Source organism: Ammospiza caudacuta, chromosome 16 (genome assembly GCF_027887145.1).
Source record: "Ammospiza caudacuta isolate bAmmCau1 chromosome 16, bAmmCau1.pri, whole genome shotgun sequence".
NCBI lineage: Eukaryota > Metazoa > Chordata > Aves > Passeriformes > Passerellidae > Ammospiza > Ammospiza caudacuta.
Genome location: NC_080608.1, coordinates 15,234,610 through 15,249,687, shown reverse-complemented (window position 1 = coordinate 15,249,687; position 15,078 = coordinate 15,234,610). Strand labels below are relative to the sequence as shown.

The window sequence follows — 15,078 nt, the reverse complement described above, 5'->3', positions numbered from 1 at the left end:
TATTTACATTCACGTCCGGCAGACCCCCCGCCCGCGGCACCGCTATGTACATAAGGCCAAGTGTAAATACTTGAATGCACTTAATACAGAATTAAAAAAACGGGCTTTACACAACACGGCACGGGGCCCGGGGCCGCCTGGCCCCACACGCAGACACCACGACGGCACCGCACGCACGACGCACACCCTGTGCCCCCCCAGTCCCCCACCATGGGGCTCTGGGACCCCAGGGCTGGGCTGAGTCCCGATGCCACAGTGCTGGAGGGGCCTGACTGCCATGGGGCAGGGGCATCCTGCCCTCCCAAGGGGGCCAGGTAGCCCTCCTTGTGCGCTGTGGGGCAGTAGGAGCCTGGTGGGCCAGCCAGGGCCCCCCTTAGCCCCATGGTGGTGGTCCCCTGGGACCCACCATGCTCAGCACTCAGCCTCCGAGAAGAGGGCACCGTCCTGCTTGCCGACCTCGGCCACGGCGGCAGCCAGCTGGGAGAGGTTGCCATTGGGGAAGTGCCGTGCTTCCCACAAGTTGAGGATCATGGCTGTAGGGCTGGCCTTCGAGGCGAAGAAGCTGAGATGGCTGGAAGTGGACAGAAGGACCATGTCAGGGCACAGGGATGGCTCCACATGCCATTATCAGCCCCGTGCTAGCCTCACCTTGTTCAGCAGCCCTTTGCTGGGATCCCACAGCATTCCAGCATCCATCCATAGGTGCAGGATGAGGCCAGAACCCCTGCCCCCATCCAGCATACCACCCATGCCCAGAACTCTCCTCAGTCTGCATTACCTGTCAAGGTTGAGCTTTTGTGCCAGTGTCCTCCAGTCAGCTCCCCGTGTGCCCGGCGGGTCCAGGCTGCTGATGATCTTTTGGCGGATGAGGAAGGGGATCTTGAAGGCACTGGGGCCCACCAGAGCCGGCGTGCCCACCTCGTCAGGGACCAGCCAGTCTGAAAACCTTGTGTCCTAGGGGAGAGCATGAGCAGGGAGGGAAGGGGATGTGAGGCAATGCTATGGCCACCCCAAGGAGTGGCCCAGTCCTGCCCTCACCTTGGCGATGTTGAAGTTGACAGTGAAGCTCTGCCCATCTCCCTCCACCTGCCAGACCCAGATCTTGCAGGCCAGCTCACAAGTGCTGGTGCTCAAGCGCTCCAGGGTGAAGGTGCAGTGCAGGAAGGGTTGCAGCCCGCTCCAGATGTGGTAGAAGGGGATCTCCTGCAGTGGGGCGACAGAGCTGGGGGGTGTCAGAGTTGAAGGGACACCTCCCTACACCTCTATCCAGATCCCCACACACCGGCCAGACTCCTCACCTGGTAGCTGGCGAGGAGCTTGCTCTTCCAGAGGGAGCTGGGCATATCGTGGATGGAGAGGCGCAGGTTGTGGTAGCTGTCCTTGAAGTGCAGCACCCGGGGGGCTCCGATCAGCTGCCCTCCCAGCTGCTTCTCCAGCTGGATCACCTCCTGCCAGCACAAGCAGCGGTCAGGCAGGAGATGCCGCACACCAGGAGCGCAGCTCTCGCTCCAAGCCGGGACGGGCAGGTTGGGGACCCTGTACCTTGAGGACGTCCTGGGTGTCACTGAGGCAGTAGACACGGATGTTGTACTCGAGCGAGGGGCAGGCGGCCGGCGCGAACAGGACCAGCTTGAGGCGCTTGGAGGCCGCCATGCTAAGGGACTCCCCGACCAGGGCAAAGCGCCCCAGCTGCTCCGTGAACACGTAGCAAGCCTGCGCTTCCAGCTGGCAGTAGTACAGCTCTGTGCACGGCTCAGCGCCCAGCTGCAGCACGTCCTACCGGGCAGAGATGCACCTCAGCCCTGCCTGTCCCTCCTCCATCCCTGAAACCCCTCGCCCCTGCTCACCTCCCACGTGCCCTCGCACGACTGCTTCTTCAGCCGGATGCTCCAGTTCTCAGCACTGGCTTCCACGCAGTGCCCCATGGCCAGGATGGCGGGGCGGGTGAGGAGGACCCCGGGGGGGCCACAGCTGACAATGGGGCTCAGCAGCGTCTGGCAGCCAGCCAGGGGCAGCCTGGGGCAGCGATGGGGGCAGCTGAGTGAGGACAGAACCCCGTCCAACAGCCCCGTGCCCCAGCAGCCCCAGCACCTACCTCACCTCCTCCTGCTTGTGCAGGGTCAGGTAGACCTCATAGATCTTCCCCCGTGGGATGGCATCGGGTGGGATGAGCAGGCTGATCCCTGGGTGGGAAGAGGGGTGCAGGCAGGGGGTGAGCCCCATGAGGACCCTGCCTGGCCTGGGCAGTGCTCTGGAACCCCCACCCCGCTGTACCTGTGTTGGGGATCATGAGCCTTCCCCCCAGGAAGTTGAAGGTGCCATAGGCCATGTTGTTGGTGCCACGGGGCAGGGAGCGGAAGTAGCTCTGCGTGGAGAGCCGCGCCACGAAGTCAGCACCCTCGGCGGCGGGCGAGCTGTGGTGCAGCGTGTGCCGTCCAGCACCCAGCGGGCTCAGCAGGTGCCCGTTGGGCAGCTGGAGCTTGGCAGGGCCGTCCTGGCGTGGGCAGAGCGAGCCCTGGTAGGTCATGGTGGTGGTGCTGAGGTCTGGCTGGATGGTGAGCAGGCTGGGGTTGTCTGCAGCACAGAGCAAGCGACTGTGGTGCCAGGGCAAGGAGGAAACAGGGGGTTTCCAGCAATGATACACAGGCACAATCAGATTGAGAGGGCATGGGGCACACAATCTCTGCCCCATAGTGAGGACCCCATAGGGCACAGCCACCACCCCTGAAGATCTGACCCTATGTGGCATAGAGCACTGATCCCACAGTCAGGGACTCTAAGATGCAGAGTTCCCATCCCTAGGTCAGGATACCCCATATGGTGAAGAGTCAACTCAAGATCAGGGACCCACAGGGCACAGACTCCCACCTACGGGGGATGCCCTGTAGCAGACAGGCCCTGCCCAGAGACCCCCTGGCAGGTATGGCCACCTGCAGGTCCAAGGGACACCACGTCCCAGTGTGGGTGCACTGTCCTTGCAACTCTCACTCACCAGCCTTGCTGGGTTTGATGCTGACGGGCTGGAAGCCGGCGGTGAGGATGGAGGAATCAGCCACATCAGCGTCCAGGCCCCCTTTCTTGCGGCAGTACACCAGCACCCCCACCAGCAGCAGCAGCACCAGGCACACGGCCACGGCCACCAGCCCCACGTACAGCGCTACGTCCTCTGCGCCGGGGGCAGCTGTGTGGGGCAGGGCATCAGCACACATGGTCACCCCCTGGTCCCCTCTGCCAGGGGATAACCCTGCCATCCCCGTCGTGCTCACCATGGGTGCAGAGCTCAGAGGTGCAGTTACGGGTGTCCAGCTCGGGGCCATGACAATCCCGGCCTCCGTTGCGCGGCGCTGGCTCCGAGCACTCGCGGCTGCGCCAGTGGGTGCATTCAGCCCCACACTCCGACCATTTGCTCCACTCCGACCAGGCGCCATCCACTGCAGGCACAGCCTGGGGTCAGCGCCCTGCTGCCACCCCCCTTCCCTGCCCCGGGGCTGGCAGAGACGGACACATAGGGGAATTGGAGGACAAGACACCTGGTGGGGATGGGGACTGCAATGGGCGCAGTGGGGAGTGCAGCATCGGCACGACGGGGCGGTGGCGGTGCCCCGAGCAGGGCAGGTACCTGGGCAGAGGGTGGTGCAGGCAGTTTTCTGCACGTTTTGGCCCTCACAGAAAGCACCCCCATTGAGGGGTGTGGGGTTGGTGCACGTCCGGCTCCGCTTCTGCCAGCCCCGTCCACAGCTGGTGCTGCAGCCTGACCACTGCGTCCACGTCGACCAGCCGCCGTTCACTGGGTGGAGAGGGACCCGTCAGCGCCCTGCCGCTAAGGGGACGCAGGGAGGGACAGGACAGGGAGAGTGACACCAGGGCAGCGTGGTGGGGACTGGCGTGGAGGGGCCATACCGTAGACAGTGATGGCAGCGGAGGCGCTGCGGCGACGGGCCACGATGTTTTTGGCCACGCAGGTGTAGTTGGCGGTGTCGGCCAGGCGGGCCTGACGCAGCACCAGGCTGTGCTCTGGTGTCACATAGACATTGGCATCCAGTTCTGGGTCCACCAGCTCCTCGTTGCGGAGCCACTCCACCTGTAGGGCACAGGGATGTCACTGGGTGCCTGCCTGGGATCACACACATCATCGCCCTGGGTGAGGGGTATCCCCAGCCACAGCCTGTCCTGCCCAGCTGCAGGGACCCACCTCGGCCGGGGGGATGCCCTCGGGAGGGCGGCATGGCAGCACGATGCCCTGCTCAATGGAGACCTCCCTGGCTGTCGGCTCCTGCTCGAAGTTCTTGCGCAGATCTGGGGAGGCACAGGGGTGAGATGGGGGGCTGGGGCCGGTGCCCCACAGAGTCCAGACACCCGCAGACACTCACAGGCGATGCGCACAAAGGCCTTCTGGCTCTTGGTGGTGCCGGAGGAGCTCCAGGCCACGCACTGGCACCAGTACTCCTCCAGCCCAAAGATCTTCTCCACTTGTTGACGGGTGACCTCGATGCGCACTTCCATCACTGGCAGCCCTGGGACCGGACAGTGGCACGTCACACTGGCATGCCAGGAGCTGTCCCCGATGCCCCAGCCCCAGCAAGCCCTGCCAAATGTGGCTCCGCAGGAGTGGGGCTGGCACCGCCGCTCCTGCTGGCGCTCACCGGTGCTGCGGTCGGTGCTGTGCTGCGTAACGTGGTCACCTTGGTGCACCCACTCGCCATTGCACTTGAAGTAGATCTGCGTGGCAGGGGTGGCACGGCAGGCCAGGCTCACTGCCTTGTTCTTCACAATGTAGACATCCTCCGGCTCCAGTTGGAAGTGTGGCAGCAGGTCCGAGGATGCGCCAGACGCCGGGTTGGCCACGGTCGCGCTTTGCTGAGCACCTGTGGGGAGATGGGGCTCGGCCACCTCCACGTGCCCTGGCTGGGACATCACCCACGCTGGCACAGCCACGTGCCAGTGGCCCTGTGCCTCCCCAGTGTCCCTTCCACCAGCAGTGCGGCAGCCCTGTCCCACCCTGCCATCCATCAGGGAAAGCAGCCACGCAGTGGCCGTGCCCGCTGAACCCTTGCCGATCCCTCATGTCCACACTTAGCACTAATGAAAAGGAAATGTAGTGTGACCAACAAGGGCCATCGCTCACGCCTCCGGGGCGCCTGCCACCCCCTTCTCCAGCACACTGAGAGACACTGACCAGCCACATCCTGCCCTGCTGCACCCCAGAGTGGCACAGGGATGCTGGGCAAGTGGTGGTGACACAGCAGGGTGGCACAGCAGTGTGCCCTATCCTGTGGCCCTGACACCCAGCACATGGGGGCTGGCTGTCACCAGGGTGGTGAGGATGGCTCAGTGCTGGACACACATGCCCCCATGGGGACAGCAGTGCTGGGGACACGACACATGGCACACTCCCATGATATCCACATCCCCCAACCCAGACAAGGCCAGGTGTCTCTACTCCCCCCACCCCGCCGGTGCCTGCTGTGGAAAGAGTTAATAAACCAGGGCCCTAAATAAGCATTTGATTAAGAAACGATAAAATAGCGATTGTGTCACTGAATGAAGCTGTAATTGCTGCTGCTAATTGGCTGGTTAGGATTTAATAAGCAATTAAATGGGATGGAATGCGCAGTAATTAAGTACCTTCGTTTGGCAACCACCAGCCACTCCCCATGTGCCCGTGGGACCCCACTGCCTGTGCCCACCCCGGCTGGCTCCCGCCCGGCACGGCCGCCTGTGTGACGGGAACGGGAGCGACACGGGGGTCCCTTGGGCCCTGCCTGAGCCCCCAGGGAGGCTCCAGGCCCTGCCGCTCCCCCCGGCCGGCTCAGGCCCCTCGGAGCCGGGCAGCGGGTGCGGACGAGCCCGCCGCGATGCCCGCCGGGACGGGCAAGGTGCGGCAGCTAATTTACGCGGGGAAGATAAACGGCGACCATAACGCGCCGGTTATTACCCCATCAGCACTTTTACAATGTCACTGGCAATTAATTTAATTAAAACTCCTGTCGGGGATATACAGGCATTTCATATTTCACCGGTTTAACGACCCCCCCCAGCCGCAGCCTGAGGCCGGCCCGGGGGTCACGGCACGGACAGGCGCTGCGGTGCCCGGCGCTGCGGTGCCCGGCGCTGCGGTGCCCGGCGCTGCGGTGCTGTCCCTGCCGCATCACCCACCGCTGTGCCTGCTGCTCGGGTACCCCGGGTGCCCACACTGCGCTGCCCGTGCTGGCATGTGGGCTCCGGGTAAATAAACCCAATTTATTTATGAAATGCCATGTTTGCTGCTGCACAGCGTCGCGGCTGCCTCCCGCCCGGCAGACGCGCCGGGTGAACTGTGCTGCGGGACCGGCTTTTTAATCACACGTGAAATGAGTACAGCGATTGCCGAGCTGCGTGTCTATCCATCACGGCTGAGTGCAGGGGCGCAGGGAGCCTGGGACCAGCGGCAAGCCGAGGAGGAGGCAGGATGGCGATGGAGCCCCCGCAGCTGCCCACCCAAGCGGGGTGCTGGGCGCATTGTGGGCAGGGCGGGGGGGGGCATGGGCAGCAAACAGAGCTGGGGATGTGCAGTGAGCAGCAGAGGCAGGATGCTGCCCAGCCTGGATGCTTGGCTGCTGAGCACTGTGCCAGGCTCTGTGCTGTGCTGTGGGTATGGATGGAGCAATGTGGCACAGCCAGGAGCCCTGTGAGGGAGCAGGGGAGCTATGATCTGGGTACCCCGTGCACCACAGACACGCTCCTCATGATGGGTACCCTACACACCGTGGGCACTACGAGCCCCCCACGCACCCTGTGACCATCCCATGGACCATGGCCACCACCCCACGCATCACAGTTATCCAAACACCTCGGCGACCTCATGCACGGTGGATGCATGTCACACACACTGTGGGCACCTCACATCCCCACGCCCTTCAGCCCCCTCCATGCCCTGTGGGCCCCTCCACACCACCGCCATTCCCCACAGCGTGGGCATCTCCCACGGCACAGACACTCCCCCAGCACGGGCTCCCTGCACCCCACGGCTGCCCCGCTCTCTGCAGCCCCTCCGTGCCCGGTGGGTCCCCCCCAGCCCTGGGTGGGTGCGGGCTCAGCGTGGGCGCCCCGTGGGCAGCGGCCCCCACGTGGCGCGTGCCGGCTCCCGCATCCGCCTCGCGCTCACCTGCCGCTGCGTTGCCATGGAAACAGGCGAGATGCTTATGTCACCTTGGCAAAGGGAACCGGGGAACTTCGGCGGGGACGGCGGGGAACGAGCGGGCGGGGAGGGGAGGGGGGCCCTGGGTTCCACCCGCCCCCCGCCCCTCCCTCCCCGTGGCCGGGCACAGCCTCGGCCGCTCTCCCCGCAGCCAGAGCAGTGACTGCGAGCACGGTTTGCTCCAGCGCCGATAAATCTCAGCCTGCAAAGTCGGTGCATTAAGCAGGGCTTTAATATCAATTATCCCCCCAACACGTGGGCTAACGAGCGGTGCCTGATGGAGGGGAAGGGTGGTGGGCTGGGGAACGAGTCTGCGACAGCCAGTTCAGGGTGCAGAGGGGATGGGGACACCCCACTATGAGCTCTGGCACCCACCCCTGCCTTCGTCACAGAACTGTGGGACCCCCAGCTGCTCCTGCCCCCCATGCACAAAGCTCCCCGTTTTCTGCCACCCCAGGTGGTCACACAGCCTCTCCCCAGCAGCAGTAACACCAGGTGTACTGGTGTTTCTGGCCAAGGAGAGGCCGCAGGACACCGCACTGCCCATTTTGGGGGTGGGGGGGGCACTGATGGGACACACCAGGCTCCCATGGGTGCCCCAGTATGGTCCCTCTGCCCCTCCAGGGGCTGACCCTGCCTGGGTGATGGTGCCAAAGCCCCCAGCAGTGCCGGGAGCAGCCTGGTGGGTGCTTCCGTGCCTGCCGCGGGGAGACACTGAGAAGAAGGTCAGCGTGCTCTTGGTGAGGAGAGGCTGCGGCAGCACCAGCCCCGGCACCGGCACCGCCACTGGGTGCCCACGGGCACAGCTGCCCCTGCGAGGGAGCCACAGCTGCCCCTGGCAGGGATCAGGTGGCTGCCTGCAGTGGGACAGCAGCACGCGTCTGCCTGAACACTGCTGCCCACCACATCAACCACCCTCGATGGAGCATCCCACCCCATCCTCCCTGTGCCCCCACCCTCTGCGTGCTCCCCTGCCTGCTGCTGCCACTCTGGGGCCTCAGTGCCAGCCCCTGCCTGCAGCCCTGTGCCCGTTCATGGACCTCCCCGAGTCCCCGTGGGCTTTGCAGCCGCAGATTCGCTCCCAGCTGGTGCCCCATCCATGGAGTGTGCCAGGCCTGGCACACCATTAACATGAAAGATTTCCTCGCACTTTGCTGGCGCTCAGCCTTCGCCCCAGCATCAGGTAATTAAAGCCATAATTGCTGTTGATTGCTCCGGCCTTAACGAGGGAAGGGTGGGCATCAGGGGGAGGGCAGAGGGTGCCCAGCTGTTCCCAGGGGAGCCCGGGGGTGCCAGCCCTGCACGCAGGAGTCCCCGTCGCTGGCACTTTGCTCTCTGCAGGGTGCAGAGAAGGGAACTGGCACAACTCACCACAATCAAAAAGCTCGTCTGAGGCTTTGAGCTGGGAACCGTCCTGCTGGGAGAGGCTGGCTCTGAGCACGATCAGCTGCTGCTGTCTCTGGGAGACCCCCCAGGCGAGGGCCACAGCACTGCCCAGCACTGCCCAGCTGCTCTGAGCCTCACCCGGGGCATCAGGACATCGGCAAACACTTCCCTCACACCCACCCCACACAGCCCCACAGCAACGCCAGGCGGGTGCCAGTGCCAGCCCGGGCTGGGCAGAGCGCCAGCAGGGTCGGATGCCAGTGCTGGGCAGCAGGACCTGGCTCCTGGCCAGCCTGGTGCGTGCTGAGCACCGGACACGATGGGCACACGATGCCAACGCTACCTCCACGCTCCAATGGGCACCGTGTCCCGGGCGTGCTCCCCCTACCCTGGACTGTGTCCCCACGAGCTGGCCACTGTCCGGGCCCCTCGGGTGTGTGGCCCCCGTGTGCCAGCCCCGAGGCCGGGGGGAGGCTGGGTGGGGGTGCCCGTCTCCTGGTGAGTGCCTGGCAGCGTCTGGGCGCTGATGAAGCGAGTGCTGGTTGTGAATGAATTAGGCGGGTTTGCATGACAATGGAGCTGCCTAATTAGGGATTTGAGCTGATACTGCTCTCCCCATTACATGCAATTAGCATGTGCCAGGGCGGGCAGGGCTCCCAGCGCCCGCCCGGGGCTGCCTGCCCTGGCTGTGCCCGCACATGACCCCGCTGCACCATGACCAGGGGCTGAGGACAATGGTGCCAGTGCCACCAAAGGCAGCCGGACCTGGCAGCCCCTTCCCAGGGACCACCTCTGCCTGCTTGAGGGCTAAACCAGCTCCAGGACCCAGTGTTGGGTGTTCTGCCCCAGGCACACACAGAGCCCGAGAGGGGACACGTTCCCACCAGCTCTGGGAAGCTGAAGGGCCCCACAGAGCCCAGACCCTCTGTGCTGTGCCAGCAGGACTCGTGCCAAGACCTGCCAGCCCCTCTCAGCAGCACGGCATGGGGAAGGGGTCCCGTGCTCAGTGGAGGATGAGGGGATCCCCCAGCCCAGCTGAGGACACAAGGCTGGCCCAGTGCAACATGCAGGAGCTGTCTCTGGGGTCTCGATCCCGGGAAGCCGAGAGGGTTTCCTGGCTCTCCTTTAACTGACAATGGGAAGCAAAAGCTCTGCCAAGCCCTGGTCCCACCGGGAGGAGTGTCAAGGTCACCCTCAGTCCTGCATCCCACCAGAACGGGCAGGGGACAACAGTCCCAGCGCCAGTGTCCAGCCGCACAGACTCTCCCCTCTCACCCACGGGTGTCACCCAGTGGTGATGGCAGCCCTGGCACCTCACAACCCTATGGCAGCAAGGGCTGTCTGAGGGACCTGGGACCTGAGAACCCCATCCTGCAGGAGCCCCAGCAGAGCAGGGTCTGGGGACCCATGGGGAGCAACTTGCCTGACACCCCCTGGGAGCAGCACCCAAAGAGCAGGCAGATGGCAGAGCCAAGGGGTCCTGGGCAACTGGGACTGACTGGGTGAGGACAGGGTCCCAGTGTGCCCAGTCTGGAGCCAGCCCACCTCAGCCTTCCCACAGGCAGACATGCAATCCATGCACCAGCGATGGTGCTGACAGACAGAGCAGTGCTGGCACGGAGGGCGCAGCCCTGGGCACAGGGAAGGGGGGACAGTGGGACATGCACAGCCATCAATCCCCATGCCAACATACCTTGGGCACCAGCATCACTAACAGGGCGGTCTGGTGTGCTGCTGGCCACCCGGTGGGCCAGGCTATGAGGAGCCTGCAGTGACTTCGGGGGTGCCCAGCCCCTGGTGGCACCGTCAGCATCCCGGCTCCCTCCCGCAAGCACCTGCCAGGCTCCACACGCTTTGATGTAGTGCCAGCCCCGCGTGGCACCGAGCCAGAACAAACAGCCCTGGGCAGGCTGCGTCTGCCGCGTGCTCGTGCTGACAGCCGGCATGGCACGGCAGATTCCCGGTGCCCGGCAGATCCCTGGTGCCTGGCGCACTCCAGCCCTGCCCGCCCCACGGAGCCACCTGTGCCCAGCCAGGCACAGGCTGTAGGTGCTGTATGATGCAATGACCCGGGGCGCCAGGCTGTGGGGCATCAGGCTGTGGAGTGCAGTGGTTGGGGGCTGTCTGCTGGATCCTGAGGGTCCCTGGCAGCCTGGGGAAGTCAGCAGCACAACGTGACTCCTGTGCTGTTAGAGCAGAGTCTCTGGCCCCAACCAGAGGAGCTGGAGCAGGAGCCGCTGTGGGGCCGGGGCAGCAGATGGACTAGGGCCTGGCACTGGCTGCAATGATGCCAAGGGGAAGGGCTCATGGCACAACTGGGCCAGGGGCAGCTCTTGGGAAGGACCCTGCCCCCCTGCCCTTGCCCCCCTGCCGGCGCAGCAGCCGAGCAGGGCAGACCCCACCTTGGGGGCTCGCCTCTCCCTGCCTCCCATGGGTGACCCCCAGTCCTCGCTGCTGTTCTCACCCTGCCCCTGCGGGCTCCAGGGGATGAGCAGCCCACAGCCAGGGACGCTGCTCCACCAGCAGGCAGGGGCCCTTTGCCTGGACACCTGGGTTTGCTGTCCCCAGCCTGTGGCTTGACGAGCCTGGTGAGGGGAGCTGTGCCACGCCACGCTGTGCCATGCCTTGCCAGGCTGGAGCAGAGGTTCAGCCTGCCCCGTTTGTGCCAGGCAGTGGCTGTGCAGGTGACTGGGTTCAGTCGTGCCGTGGCTGGCTGTGAGCTGCGTGCCAGGCGAGAGATGGGGACCAGCACCACACCACACTGCCCGAGCCAGGCTGGCACCTCCGGGCTGCTCACACCTCCTCACAGAGCTGGCATGAGGTGCTCTGGTGCACCCCCTGCCCTTCTGTCCCCCACCTCCATCCATCCATCCATCCATCCATCCATCCATCCATCCATCCATCCATCCATCCATTCATCCATCCTCACAGCTCCCGCGGGTGCTGCGGGGACAGCCGTGTCCGTGCCCAGCTGGGGTTGGAGACCCACAGCACCCTCCATAGAGAGTCCCCTGCCGCCAAGAGGTGCCCACCCACCGCGCCGTCTCTGCAGCGTCCCCCTGCAGACGGGGCCATGCTGGGAACGCAGGTCCCTGGGGATGCCCACACGGCTGTGGGAGCACTGGGGCTGCAGCCCCTCTGAGCGTCTGCCGTGCCCATCAGCGCACTGAAACCACACCAGGGGACATCTCTGCTGGCGGGTGGGGGGTCAGCGGACCCTCGGGCGCAGAGGGGGGGTCCCGTCCCCCTCACGGGACCCCGCAGAGCTCACGTCCAGCCCCGCGCAGCTCCCCGCCTCCAGCCCGGTCCTTTGTCTGCAGCCGCCACTTCCCGTCTGCCGTGACACCTGCGAGCCCCGGGCACCCACCGCGCTCCCGCCCGCCGACCCCACGCACCGGCCGCCGGAGCGACCGAGCCCGGGGGTCCCCGCGGCCGCTCCCGCTCCCGCCGGGTCCTGCCCTGGGGGGCATCGCCGGGGGCAGCCGTGCTCCGGACCGTCCGCGTCTGCAGCAGCACCGATACAGTCCCGCATGCTCCCCGCGTCACGACCACCCACGCGCACCCCCGCGGGGTGACGGCACCCTCCGGGCTGTCCCGTCACCGCGGTCCCCCGTGTCCCGGCCGAGTGATGGCAGCGGCAGGAACGCCGTGCCAGCGGCGGGGATGCTGTGCAGGGGCAGGGACAGCACGCGTGGGGCAGGTGCGCTGCGGGCACCGCTGCCCGGCGCTGCCAGGGCCCCGGGGGAGCGGGGAGCGCCAGAACGCCCCGGTGCGGGCAGCGTGCGGGGCAGCGCCGGCGGGACACGCTCGGGCGAGGGGCGGGGGGCGGCAGTGCCGCCGCGGGGCGGGGGACACATCCCCGTTCCGGGAGGGCGCCCCACCAGCACCCGAACCTCCCGCAGCCAGCGGGCATCCCGCACGGAGAACGAGCGGTCCCCGTCCCCGGGAGGGCTCCGGTGTCCGGCAGGACGCGCACCCGCCGCCGCTCCCCGGGTGACCTTGCCCGGCGCCCAGTCCCGGTGCCGGGTCTCCGCCGCGCCGCCGCTCCCCCCTCCCGCCCAGAGCGCGGTGCCCGCGGGAGGCGGCGGCGGTGACTCACCGGCGGCGGCGAGCAGGGCAGCGGCGAGCAGGACACCGAGCGGCCCCGGCGCGGCGGCGGCGGCGGCGGGGGGGGCCCGGCGGCGGGGCGGCCGCGCACCCATGGCGCGCCCCGCGGAGCGCTGCGGGCCGAGGGAGCAGGGCGGGCCGCCCTCAGCGGGCCATGGCGCCCCCGCCACCGCCACCGGCCCCGCCGCGGCTGCCGCCCGCCGCCGCGCCGCTCCGCTCCGCCCGGGCGCCGCCAATGCGGGGCGGGAGCGCGGACCCGCCCGCGGAAGGGACGGCGCAACAGCTGGGCGCGCCCCCGCCGGCGCCCCCCGCCCGCAACGCCGGCACCGCTCCCCCCGCTGGCTCCGCACCCCCGCCTCTACACACACCCGAGCCCGCACGGGGGGTCCGCGCCGTCCCCGAGCGCAGAGCAGCGCGGCGCCCCCGGCTTGCATCCCCCCGGGCACGGCGCATCCCCGGCACGGCGGCACTCCCCTCTCCGGGCCGCCCTCGGGCTCTGCACACCCCGGGACACCCCCGGGACAGCTCACACCTGCTACGGCTTCATCTCCCCTCCACGACCAACCCTACCCCCAGCCCTGCTGCACCACCGGGTGATGCCCAGGGATGCACCCCAGCCCAGCCTGGCATCCCCCGGGAAATGTCACAGAAGAGGGACCACAATCTTTGCGGCAGCGTGGGTCACCTGTGGGACCCCACCTTTCTGCTGGCCTCAAGGTACCCCATGCTCAGCCACACTGGCCTCTCCCAGGGGATGCAGCCGCAGGATGTGGCCCCTTCCCTCTCTGTCCCCTCCCTGCACCCTGCCAAGGTGCCCACGAGCAGCGTTGCTGTCACCAGCGGGCAGCGGCAATGTGGGCAAGGGGCAAAGGTCAGAGCGGGCTGAGGCCGTACTGGGGTGCCCGGGGTGCTCCCCAAACCCTGTGCAGCCAAAGCCTGTGGCAGCTGTGCAGAGCAGCCCTGTCCCCAGCAGCAGGGGCCAGGCAGTGGCTCCCAGCGTCGTGCAGCAATAATTTCATTAGCGGCATCAGGAACAATTAACAACTGCTCTGATGCCTCCAAGAGCTGAAGCGTGTGTGAAGCCAGCGCAGCTCTCCCGGGTGGCACCGGCTGTGTTGTGGCCTCTCTCCACCCCAGCGCAATGCTGGCAGTGCCAGGCAAAGTCGAGCCCACTGCCAGCACTGCTCTGGGACGAGGTCAGAGCCATCTCCCATCACCACACACCTCCTGGGACCTCCTGTGCCAATGCAGTCCTGGACCAGCCATGCACACAGGTAGGGCGGAGATTGTGGGGTGACACCCGTGGGTGCCCATTTTCATCCCACCATGCTGCCCCAGGCAGATCCACGAGTCCCGGGACATCTGCCCGGACATTGGTGGGGGCCAGCGGCAGAGGAGCCCCCCAGCCCCTGTGAGCAGAGCTGTGGTGCAGCAATAACAGCCCTCCTTCAGGCTGGCTCGTTATTACTGATGGCATTTGCATGGAAACAGGATGTTTTTACTCCTTGCGGCTCCATCTGCTCCTGCTGAAGTCACCGCTCTGCACATGAGCTCGGGGGGCTGCCATGGGAACGGGGGCGAGCTCCCGCTGCGCCGGGACCCCCAGCTCGGGCTCCCCCGGTGCCAAAGCCCCAGGCAAGCAGCAGGACAGGGCGAGGTGGGGTGCCCAGTGCAGATGGCACCACCTGAGGTGGGCACCCAGCACGGGGCTCCCCTCCTCCTGGTGGGGAGGGGGCTGGGGGTCCCACGTGCGGTGCCAGCCCAGCCCCATCTGCTCCTTGCACCTCTCTCCCGGGATGGCTTCCAGCTCCTGCTCCTGGCACGGCGCCGGCAGTGCCAGCAACAACACTCCCACCCCCTGGGCACCCACTGCATCCTCCCGGTCCCCGTGCCCAGCTGGGGGTGCTGGTGGTGCCCAGCCCAGCCTCAGCTTCTCTCAGCTCCCTCGGTGCCATGCCAAGGCTGTGTGGTGTCACCCTGCATTGTCCCTCCTGTGCTGCGGGCCAGCGTGGCTGGGTCATCAGTGGAGAAGTGGCAGGGTGCACTGACGAATGAACAAACTCTAATTAATACAGATTGAGGAGATCACTTTTAATTCCACTTGCTTTCCCTCTTGCTGAGGAAAAACTGAAGGGATGGATGAGCCAGATCCTGCTCTGCAGCTGCCAGAGCCCTGAGTCCTGCTGCCAAGGGTCAGTGTCTGCCAGGCTCACGCCCGTGGGGGCATCTGGGACCCCTGCCCACCTGCAGGGTGCTGTGAGGGGCTGCAGCACATGGGGAGCCACGGGAATCAGAGTCTTTGAGGAGGAGATTGCAGAGCCTGGCTGGCCCAGTGCTTCCAACCCCACATGCTCAGCACCTGGGTGTCCTGCAAGCCCCAGGGGGATGCCAGAAACACCGGTCCCACT

At 66.4% G+C, this 15,078-nt stretch overlaps 1 protein-coding gene across 1 annotated transcript; it reads right to left on the bottom strand.

Annotated features, from left to right (window-relative positions):
* Positions 1–334: 334 nt before the first annotated feature.
* Positions 335–5,065, bottom strand: UNC5A (unc-5 netrin receptor A). The gene is made up of 16 exons (XM_058815138.1): positions 4,999–5,065; positions 4,644–4,865; positions 4,371–4,514; positions 4,193–4,296; positions 3,901–4,081; positions 3,620–3,787; positions 3,267–3,431; positions 2,993–3,181; positions 2,275–2,574; positions 2,096–2,183; positions 1,848–2,016; positions 1,543–1,776; positions 1,299–1,448; positions 1,039–1,203; positions 779–954; positions 335–571 (listed from the first exon to the last, which is right to left on the bottom strand). Exons 1-16 carry the CDS (start codon positions 5,063–5,065, stop codon positions 412–414), a joined length of 2,682 nt encoding a protein of 893 aa, XP_058671121.1. The 3' UTR covers positions 335–411.
* Between the last annotated feature and the right edge of the window lie 10,013 nt (positions 5,066–15,078).

What these genes read in the sequence shown, in the direction of transcription:
- UNC5A (XM_058815138.1), bottom strand. Translation starts at nt 5,065, where the DNA reads ATGAGGGATCGGCAAGGGTTCAGCGGGCACGGCCACTGCGTGGCTGCT. An exon ending in CTGCACCACCCTCTGCCCAG is followed by an intron (nt 3,432 to 3,619) that starts GTACCTGCCCTG and finishes CTGTGCCTGCAG; the next exon opens with TGGATGGCGCCTGGTCGGAG. An exon ending in CGTGCGAGGGCACGTGGGAG is followed by an intron (nt 1,777 to 1,847) that starts GTGAGCAGGGGC and finishes TCTGCCCGGTAG; the next exon opens with GACGTGCTGCAGCTGGGCGC.